A 9,979-nucleotide genomic window follows, 5' to 3' on the forward strand; every position below is an offset into this window, starting at 1 on the left:
TCCTTTTTCAGGTAAGGTGGCCAGAACCGAACACAACATTCCAAGTGCGGTGAACCAAAGATGTACGTGGGGGAAGCAAGATTTTGGCTGTTCTGGTTTCTGAGGCCTGGCATGGAGTTTGCCTTCCCCATGGCAGCGGAACACTGGGGCTGACATGTCATTGAGCTGTCCGCCCAGCCCCACCCAAGATCCCTTTCCAGCTCAATCGGAACACACATGCGCACAATTTCTCATATGTCCACCATGCCTGGCTCGCTCGGTGCGCATAAAGTTGCGCCTTTTTCAGTGATGGCCCCCAAAATGTGACTTTTCCTTCCTGTTAGCTAAGGGAAGCTTTGGAGAATTCCCACAATGCTGCCTTTCACTTGAAATCGCAACTGGGCTGGCTGAACTAACCTCTCTTTCAGCTCCTCGAATGCCCTACGGTGGGGAAGGGGATGGGAGGAGATTTCGAAAGGACCTTAAAGATTAGGATTTTCCAGTTTGCCTTCCAATGAAGGGATGCCCAGTTTGATTTCCAATGAAGGGATGCCCAGTTTGTTCTGAGCTTAAATCAGAAGTGAGGAACTGCTTCCAGCCTGAGGGATGAATTCAATTTGGCACAAGTTCTCAGGCCACAGTCCATTGGATGATGTGACCAAAGACCAAGGGCGTGAGCTTGAAAAATAGAAAACAGCTCTTCTGCCAGTAGCAGAGCTTCGGGAGAATTTTAGACTTTTGGAAGGGGAGGAAACTGCAAAAGACTGGAAGCCACCAGACAAACAGTAGTTGGGGGAAAGGGGACGTGCCAGAGAAAGGGTCTGGCCGCCCGGGGACTGGATTTGAAGTTCCTTGTCCCTGCTGTGAATTTTTCCTATGGCTGTTTTGGGTTTCCTGCATTTTATATTGACTCCTTTGCACATTTTCCCTTCTTGATCGCTTTGAGAGAGAGATTGCATGTGAAAGGTGCCACAAACAGAGTTTTTTCAGCAAGCTAAACAGACAGGACTTTCCGGGCCCACTCCCACAAAACCGGGGCCAAATAGCAAAGGGCCTCTCTTTTCATGTGACTGAGGCAAGCAGCTTTTGTCTGCGATTTGCAGGTCCCCTCCGTGGCCAATAGACAACAGGCATTGGGCTGGCTTTGTTTCTCTCTGCAGCTGACCCTTCCCCTGTTTTGCTGCCCACTCCCCAGCAACAGAGGAGGAGGGGTGAATCTTTCAAATGTTGAGCTGGGGAGGGGGCCGTCCTCTTCCCATTATTTCTTTCTTAGCTCTTCTCACCCCAACCCCAACCCTAACCCTGGAGAGTAAACATTCAAGGCAATGAGGGACATCAGGTCTCTCAAAAGTTTCAGGAACCCCAGGACGCAGCCCAAAGGGACATCAAACGCCAGTGGAAAGTGCAGGTCTCCCCAGCAACCCTTGGGAAGGTTCCTTTTCTTCCTTCCATGGCGGCACAGACTGGCTGGGGTGGGGGAGAACCCACAGAAGTTTGTGGGGACTGGCCTGAGCCTCTCCCTTGGCAAAGGCAGAAAGGTAAGAAGAAGAGACTGCCGCTCACCCGTCGGGTGGAGTTCAGCATTACTGCATCACTGCAGAGCTGTACAGGATCAAATGGGCAAAAAGAAAAGAAAAAGAGAAAGATGCTGATAAGCCACCCAGAGACTTTTAGTAACGGGACGGCATACAGACACTTTAAATAAATAAATAAGCACCTCTATTTACATGAATGTGTAATTAAAAGCTGGCTATGGTCATTTATTGCCTGGAGTCCCAAAGATGTTGGTGGACTCCAGTGCTCATCAGCCCCAGCCAGCATGGCTGTCAGCCATGGGATACGGGGTCCCGTAACACTGGCAGGGCTATAGGCTTCCCTGCACCATGATCTGACAAGAATATTCGTTTTCTTTATTATCGTTCTATCCGTCCTGCCTTCTAAGCAACTCGGTGTGGTCTGGGTGACTCTCTTTTCCATCTGACAGGCCCACGTGGGAGTCATTCAGGCTGAGAGAAAGAAGAACCGGCCCCAAATCCCCTGTTTGCTCTGTAGATGAGGGAAGATTCTGACCTGGATTCTTTTGTCTCAGTCTGATCTTGGGGGTGTCGATCGACTTTCACAGCCCAAGCACCAAATGCCATTTCAAGACTCTCTCAGGGTCCGCAGTCTGGTGGGGGCCAGGACTGAGAGCAAAGGAGGTGGGGGCACGCTCTCCAAACCCCAGCAGCCCCAGTGTCTTTCTGCAGGTAACTGTGTCTCACAAGAAGCACCTCAGACTTTCAGAAAAGAAGGGGGAAGGAAGGTGCACAAGCTGGCTGAGAAAAGATGGCTTGCCAGGTGAAAACGGGCCAGGCCCGGGAGAAGAGAGTGCGGCCCTCCAGGAAACCTCAGCGGGTGGCTCTGGAAATCTAGGAGTGTCACTTTTAGCTGCTGGGCTTAAGGCTGCAACTGCTGTGCTGCACACCTTGTGTGTCTCCCAGACAGCAAGGAGTGGCTGTGTACACAGTGCGACTGTGTTCCAAGAGCTGCTTCTTGGCAACGCCGACTAAACCAAGCGTTCGGGAGTCTTTACATGGGGGAGGTTTTTGTGTGATCGCACGGAGGCTTATGGCTTGAGAGTCACTCCCTGCCGAACCGTGGATGGTGAGAAACGAAAGCACAGGAGGGTGTATTAGCTGCAGTTTGTCCCCAGACAGGGGTGCTCCTGCGCTTGCACAGAGAAAATCATTTCCTGGACTGCATGAAGGGGCCCAGCCTGCAAAGACTGCGGTACTGGTGCCCACAAAGGAAGTCCTGCCATCTTGGTGGCTGACAGCAACGGGGGAAAATAACCTCTGAGTCTGTGCAGAGGGGAGCCTGGGATGGAGCTCTGGGGATACAGGCCAGCTCCTGAGAGGAACAGCTGTTCAGCAAACAACCATGCTTGTCATAGAAACACAGAATAGTAGAGTTGGAAGGGGCCATGAAGGCCATCGAGTCCAACCCCCTGCAGTTGCAGGACACCCTGTTACACCATTTTGTGGGTGTGTTTCCTTCGATGTAGGGTGGGCAAGCGTTCTTGTTTACAGAGAACAGCTTTCTCTTTGGAGGCCGTCCTCTGTTTCAGAGGAAGTCAAAAAGCAGAACTCCAGATGTTCTGAACTGTAACTTGCAGCACTCCTAAGCATTGGTAGTGCTGGCAGAAGCTTCCGGGAGCTCATGTCAAAGTATCTGGGCATCTACCTTCTGCTCACTCCTGCATCTCAAGCAGACAAAGGTCCTGTCCCACTTCTGGGACAAGAGACCCTATTCAGGTTGCAGATCTGGGAGAACAGACAATCTGAACAAGAGAGCATGCATTTACCCCCAAGCTATTTAGAATCAGTCATGTCATCCTCCTCCGAGAGACTTGCGTAAAGGATTGATTGCCCAAGTCCGGCCATCACACACTTCCGCTGTCCCTGCTCTAACCCTATCAGTGCAATGAGATCCTGAGGCTGCCACCGTGCAGAAATGCGTATGTTTTCTGGAGTCCATCTACACCCAGCGGCTGCTAGGGTTGCTTCTTTCGAAAGGGCCTTCCTCTAATAGGCCCTTGCCTACCAAAACTCTTGGGAAACTCTTCAACAACTTTGTGCCAGTTTGCTCAGTACTTCGTGGGGGAAATCCCGAAATGGCTTTTGGTTGAAAAACCAGAGCAAGGGAGCTCTTGAAATAGTTCAGGGCAAGAGAAAACAAGAAAAAGCAGATCAACCAGAAAAGGAGAAACAGAGTGCGTGTCCCAGGCATGAATCACCAGACATAAACGGAAAATGACTTGATACACAGCGGTAGGGCACGGTATATATATTTGGCATATAGAATTGAAAAGAGCATTGCAGATTGTATCTTATTATTATTACTTGCACTGCCTTTCCCCTCTCGCGGCATTTCTTACAAGGTTCTCCATCCAGTCCGGACTTCACCAACATGGCGCTGCCCAGATGTTTTTGATTACAGCTCTGGGATGTAGCTGAGAACATCTGGAGGGCACCAGATTGGAGAAGGTTCATCTGGTCCAACTGGCTTGCCACCACTGGCTCAGCAACGCAGGAGTTTCGCCTTTTTCACACCTCCTTCTCAGTCCTTGCCCTTCCCGTGTCTTCCCTTTTAGACTGTAATTCCAGGGGGAAGGAACTGCCGGATTATTCATCCTTGAAAACTGGTCTGGGAGCCACTTTTGGCTGAAGGGCATCCCTAAGAGAGGACATCTAATCTTTGCCTACATGCCTCCAGCAATGCTTTTGAGGGAGACTGCTCTGCTGTGCAGCTAGTCCCCATCATTCCGAGGTTCCTCTCCCTGATTGTCTCTTCACAACAACCCTATGAGGTGGGCGAGGCAGAAAATCTGTGGCTGGCCCCAAGTCACCCAGCGAGCTACACGGCTGAGCTGGAACAACGAGGACTCCCCGAGTCCCAGTCCAGAGCTCCCACCTCTGTAGCCCACTGGTTTTTGGTAACTCTCGGATGAGCCCCAGCGGGTGTTGGATTGGACGCATTCGGCATTTCCTGCCAGCTCGCTCCTGTTGCCACTTTCCACTGCTCCAGTCGCCTGGAAACCTGGAAATCCTCAGGGCTTTCTAGAGTGACTGTTTCGACCTCCCAAGCCATTTATTTTATTACATGAGGAAATTTGTGCAAAAGCTGCCCAGTTAGCATTACGCTGTCTGGGCAGCCAAATGAAATTCCTTCTTTTCAGAGGTCAACCAGGGCTTCCATGTCCTAGTTTATAACCACAATGAAGGCTAAGGTTGTGCTCTCTTCCAGGCATGCCTCACTGCCGTCTGTCCTCTCTGACCTTCCTCCTCTGAGCCCAAAAGCCACATGGCTTGCTGGGGCTTGGCTCCTCAGTAGATGATGCATCCAGGCAAATTGGCTGCCGCTTCCTCTTGTTTTCGCCTCCGTCAGTGGAGGTGGCGCAAGCACACTCAAGGGGCGGCTCTCCACAACATCCTGCCGGCCATGTCCTCTGGACCACTGTGGCCTGCTCTGGGGATTTAAGGAACTGCTACACCAAGCCCAGAAGGCCCAGTCAGGACACTGTGGTCCATCCGGTGAACCAAGGTCTGTTCCCTGCATCCCAGCCAGAGCATCACTTCGAGCCCCACACCTCAGCCAGGGAAGGAAGAGCTGCAGGGAGCTCCCTTTTCCCTTCTTTGACAGAAAACACAACTGCAATTACTCTGGAACCAAGAACAGGGGCATGAGTTTTGCTCCCTCAACTTTCTCATCTGCCCCCGTGCCCTTTCCTTTTGTGACACGCCATTTAGATTGCAAACCTGAAAACAAGGATTGCCTTACTATTAATCTCTGTAAATCACTCTAGGAATCCTCCCTTTTTAGCTGGCAAGAAGGCTAAAATACTACAACTCAATAACATTAGGGATTAGTATGCAGAGGTGACATTTTGCAGTGAAGGACAGCTTTTGGAACACAAAAAGCCGTGGTTTCACAACCCAAAGATGCTCCAGTATGGCACCAGGACCCTAACTCGTCTCTCCGTGACACTCTTTGGTTTAAAGGGGATGCAGAACTAGATTGAGGTGGGAGCCAAATTGTTCCCTGGTACCAGATCCTTTGTAGGACAGAGGATGATAGCAGAGCTGGTACTCAGCTCTCCATCCAGAGTGGTGCCCCCGACTCCCCATTCCGCCTTTCACTCCACTTGTTTCCTCCTACCAGCAGAAGCAGGTATACAAAGATGACTCACACACACAAATACTGCTGAAATTTTAAAAAGAGCCATAAATCGAAATAAAGCACGGCCAGTGCAGTACTCCAAATACAATGGATCACTGTTAAAACATGATAAAAAAGATGATCTAAAGAATGCTCACCTACAACAAACCTGCCCGCTCGCCCCAATCAGCCTAGAATGAACAACATAATCATCACCACAAACAAAGGTTGTTACCTGTGGTCAACAATGGTGACGTGGGACAGAGGAATCCCAAGCGCCATGCAGCTCTCCAGGAGTTCCTTCTTACGAATATCCCCTTGATGGTAGTAATTTCCTGCAGATACCAAAACCCAGAGGTCACACACTCTGTATCATGTGTCAATTCGGAATTTTAAAGCAGGTTCCTTGGCTTTTTATGAAATTTTATTTCGAAATAAAGAGGCTGTGAAGGGAGTTGGAAGAAAAGAATGCCACACTGTTTCATTTTGGAAGTGTCCATCAGTCCAGAGCAGTGTCTTAACTTCCACGTGTGGAAATGAGACAGATGTTAGCAGGCAAAATGAAGATGGGAAATGCTGCATAATCTTCTGAGCTTCACATAACTCTTCTTATAGTAGAACAGTTCTGTGCAACTCAGCAGTTGTCAGGGTCCTTTATCATTCTCCATGGACCTGATAGGAAAATCCTATTCTTTAAAACTCCTCTGCATCTCAAACACAGTGTAGGGACCACACTGTAAGGGTTTTATTTTTCTTAAACCAGTGAAACTAGTAAAATGGGCTGCAGTATATATGTCAAATGCATAAATCTACCACAATAGTACAGAGGCATTTACTCAAATGCTGTTGTAGGCATATTGATAACATTATTGCCAATAATATTATTCATAATTTGAACATTATTTTGCTGGTATCATTAATATTTACTAGGATTCTAAAATCATATTGTTAATATTGCCTAATTACACTTAATTATAATGAATAAATTTTAAGGTAAAAATAATTATTAGCACTCATAATTAACATCATTAACAATAATAGATTATTTACTATTAATAACAATATTCTTTATCCACATGGGGTAAACTGAGGATGAGGGTGTTAGATTACATCATACCAACCTCACCACACCCCATAATTCCACCTAGCCTCGTAGACGGCCTTTTGGGAAACCCTGACGTCGCTAGATGACGTCCAAACGTCACGCGCCTGTTATAAAATGGCCGCGCCGCCGTGACGTCACGCGCAGGCGCGCGAGGCTAAAGGTGGAAGAAAGGGGGAAAAGATCCAGTGACGAGTTCACGAACGTCACTGTTGCTAGGCAACCGCGCCCTCCTCCCCTCACCTGTGGACCCGCAGAGGAGCCATAGCTCAGCCCGGGCCAAGCAGAGGATGGTGGGGGCAAAGAACATGGCCTCGTCATCAGGATGCGCCGTCACGAACAGGGCGCGCGTCGCGCCATCTCCGCCCTGCGTCGGTCCGTCGGATAAAAGCTTCCGGGCATGCTTTCCACCCCACCTCACGCCGCGGCAGCGCCGGAGACCCCAGGACGAGAGTAGCCATAGCGAAGCAAAGAGGAGGGCCAGCGCCCCTGCCGTTGTTGCCTCCGCCGCCATAACGCGGGAAAAAGAGAAAGGCAGAAGCCCGTCTCCATAGAAAGTCCGGCTAGAAGCTGGTGCCGCGAAAAATGGCTCCGGAAAAGAGGACGCTTCCTACGTATTGAGGACAGGACGAGGAGGCGGGCTTTCGTTCGCTGGTGTCACTGGGCAAAAGGGCCTGGCCCATGCGAAACCTCGGAGGAGGAGTTCCGTCGGAGGGAGAAGCAGCTGGAGCCAAGGAGCAGTACTCAACTAGGCACGGTCTCAAAGGGCAAGGGTGCCCGTGCTTGTAAAAGCCAAGGTGCCCTCCTGACTGCTCCTAGATCAGACAAGTGTTGCAAGTGAAGTGCTGTTGTAGCAGCTGGTATTCAGAAGAGAATCACACATGCATATATGCGCTCAGTAAGAAGAACAGCTTAGAGAGAAGACGACTTCATAGAATCATAGCATAGCAGGTTTGGAAGGGGCCAGAAGGCTAATAGGTCCAACCCCCTGCTCAATTCCCAGTTAAACAATCCCTCTCCGAGGGCTGTCTAGCTGCATCTTGAATGCCTCTAGTGTGGGGAGGGCCCACAATCTTCCTAGGTTATTGGCTCCATTTTGATGCATTGAGGCCCATAAAGCAGTGTGGGTGGGGTGGACAGGAACACCACATTGTTCCTAATTTAGCTTCATTGATGAAAAAAATTTGAACAAAAGCATCAGAATTTCATGCCTACATATGTTTGTCTGACATGTATGCATAAACAAAGCTGGCCACCTTGTTCTTTTGAAGAACTTTAATGTGAGCCAAATAAGTTGGGAATTCAAAAAATGTTTAGAGCTGATAGGGGGTTAAATTCAATCACTTGCATCTTCGTTTTGAATGGATAGCTTGCCTTTGAGAGCTGGCAAGACAAAGCAAATTTCACTGCCCCCTCCCCCAGTATCAGACTGGGAATCCCCTTGGGTCAATGTGCATAGTTGTTGTCTTGTGGGGAATACCTGCTAACAAAATTGAACAGACGTTGACCAGGCAAAGTTTCTCATTTACATCTGTGAAAATGTGCCCACCCTCTGGAATTGCAGAATTCTACTTATTTAAAAAAAAACTTTGTGCATGTTTGGTGTGCAAAAAAGGAGGGGCTATTGAGTCACTGAAAGCCTCTAATATATCATCTAGGTTGTCAAAATAGAGTTTGTGAAAACTGAACTCAGGGAAAGTGGGAGGAACATAGGGAGAGCCAAGACAGCTGATCGTGGGGGGGCAGCAGGCTGACGATGTCACATTATGCAAGCCAAGTCAGTGTCTGCATGTCCACTTGAAGTTCAACGGGACTTGCTCCGAGGTAAGTAGCCTAGGAATGTAGCCTATCTCTCATGCATATTGATGCGGTGAAATTCCAGATTAATTAATATGTTTCAGTATTGCACGTTATTATATTGATATTGCTAACGGATAGAATCGTAATAATTGCATTAATCCGTGCAGTCACTGATACAAACTGATTACAATGAATGCGTTGCAAAAAGATTGCACGTGAGTTTTCGGGGAGCTGATATTAATGGCAAAAGTCTTGTTTTTCCCATTGGAGACCTGCCCGTCCCCCCCCCCCCGCCCGGTCTCCTTTGCACGCCGATTGGTTAATTTAACCCCCTGTATGAAGACTTGTATTCCTATTGGCTAGAGGATGGGGGATTTTCCCCTCCTAACAAGGGAGTTTGCGTGCTGATCTGTCCCATTCAGCGATTGGACAGCCCCGCACCTCACCTCTCAAAAACAGCCCGTGCTAGCCTAATCCTAGAACTAGGAACATTAGAGCAGCACCCCGTTGCTTGGATCGGAGAGCAGCACCCCGTTGCTTGGATGGGGTAATTTCGCAATCGATTCAGAAGCCATCTTTTTTGTATTTTTCCTCCCACACCGCTCGCCCACCAGGGACGGAAGTGAACGGCGCCGATAGAACCTAAAGGAGAAATCCAGCATTGTTATAATTTTCAGTGAGTCCCTTAAGCGACTTACAAATATAGCATTGCCCCAGTTGCAAATAGGGACGTATTGCAACATATATAATCATCCCTTAAAAGACAGCGCGAAAGCTGGATTTAATCTTGTATCGCGCGAGCAAATAGTGTGGCTGTTAAATCAAATCCGGAGCTGTTTCCCGGACATATTTGCTGTTTAGAAACACGCTAAATTCGTACCTCTACGCTTCTCCCTCTTATCGCTTTCGGCTGGGAGGGGGCGCCGCATTCCTGCTCGCTCATTGGCCGGCGCCGCAGAGCCACGCCTCTGCAGCCCTTGCTCCGCGATTGGCCAGCGGGCTCGCCAGCTCCGGCTCCCCGCGGGGGAGGGGCGCTGCCGTCGGGTCCTGCCAGGGAGGTAGTGAGCGCCCTCGAGCCGCGTAGGTGGGCCGCCGTCCGCCCGGGAATTTTTTCACCTGCTTGCCGGGGAGGGCGGAGAGAGGCGCGGGTGGCTCCCGGGCGTGGGAAAGGCCGGGTCCGCGTGCATGAGGGTCCCGCGCGCGGCCGTGCCCGCGCTCCCCGTGCAGCTGCCAGGACGCGGCGCTCCGGGGGAGGGGGCGGCTCCGCGCGCCGGAGGGAGGGGGAATGGGAGGGAGCGGCGGGCGGGCGAGAGAGGAAGGGGGGGGACTCAAGATGGCGGCGGTGGCGGCGGAGGAGGAGGTGCTGCTGCTGCCTCCGCTGCCGCTCCGGCTGAGGAGGAT

The 9,979-nt window shown here is 50.2% G+C and overlaps 2 protein-coding genes across 9 annotated transcripts in view; one reads left to right on the forward strand and one right to left on the reverse strand.

Annotated features, from left to right (window-relative positions):
* Positions 1 to 7,562, reverse strand: part of PIGL (phosphatidylinositol glycan anchor biosynthesis class L) — a 29,491-nt gene extending 21,929 nt beyond the window's left edge. For all 3 annotated transcript variants that reach the window (XR_006414763.1, XR_006414764.1, XM_044430429.1), the window contains exons 1-2: positions 7,022 to 7,562; positions 5,912 to 6,011 (exon numbers count right to left, since the gene is read on the reverse strand). Coding sequence is in view for 1 of the 3 variants with exons in the window: in XM_044430429.1 (XP_044286364.1) it covers positions 5,912 to 6,011; positions 7,022 to 7,292 (371 nt within the window). In the remaining 2 variants the exon portion in view is untranslated. The remainder of the gene's footprint in view (positions 1 to 5,911; positions 6,012 to 7,021) is intronic.
* Positions 7,563 to 8,011: 449 nt separating this feature from the next.
* Positions 8,012 to 9,979, forward strand: part of NCOR1 (nuclear receptor corepressor 1) — a 78,589-nt gene continuing 76,621 nt past the window's right edge. For 4 of the 6 annotated variants that reach the window (XR_006414762.1, XM_044430420.1, XM_044430424.1 and 1 more), the window contains exon 1: positions 8,012 to 8,602. The gene's annotated coding sequence lies outside the window, so the exon portion shown is untranslated. Of the gene's footprint in view, positions 8,603 to 9,895 lie in introns of those variants that run through there. The other 2 variants (XM_044430425.1, XM_044430423.1) reach the window with 2 other exon arrangements.

The sequence above is a fragment of the Varanus komodoensis genome, unplaced genomic scaffold, assembly GCF_004798865.1.
Source record: "Varanus komodoensis strain SLA01 unplaced genomic scaffold, ASM479886v1 scaffold20_1, whole genome shotgun sequence".
NCBI lineage: Eukaryota > Metazoa > Chordata > Lepidosauria > Squamata > Varanidae > Varanus > Varanus komodoensis.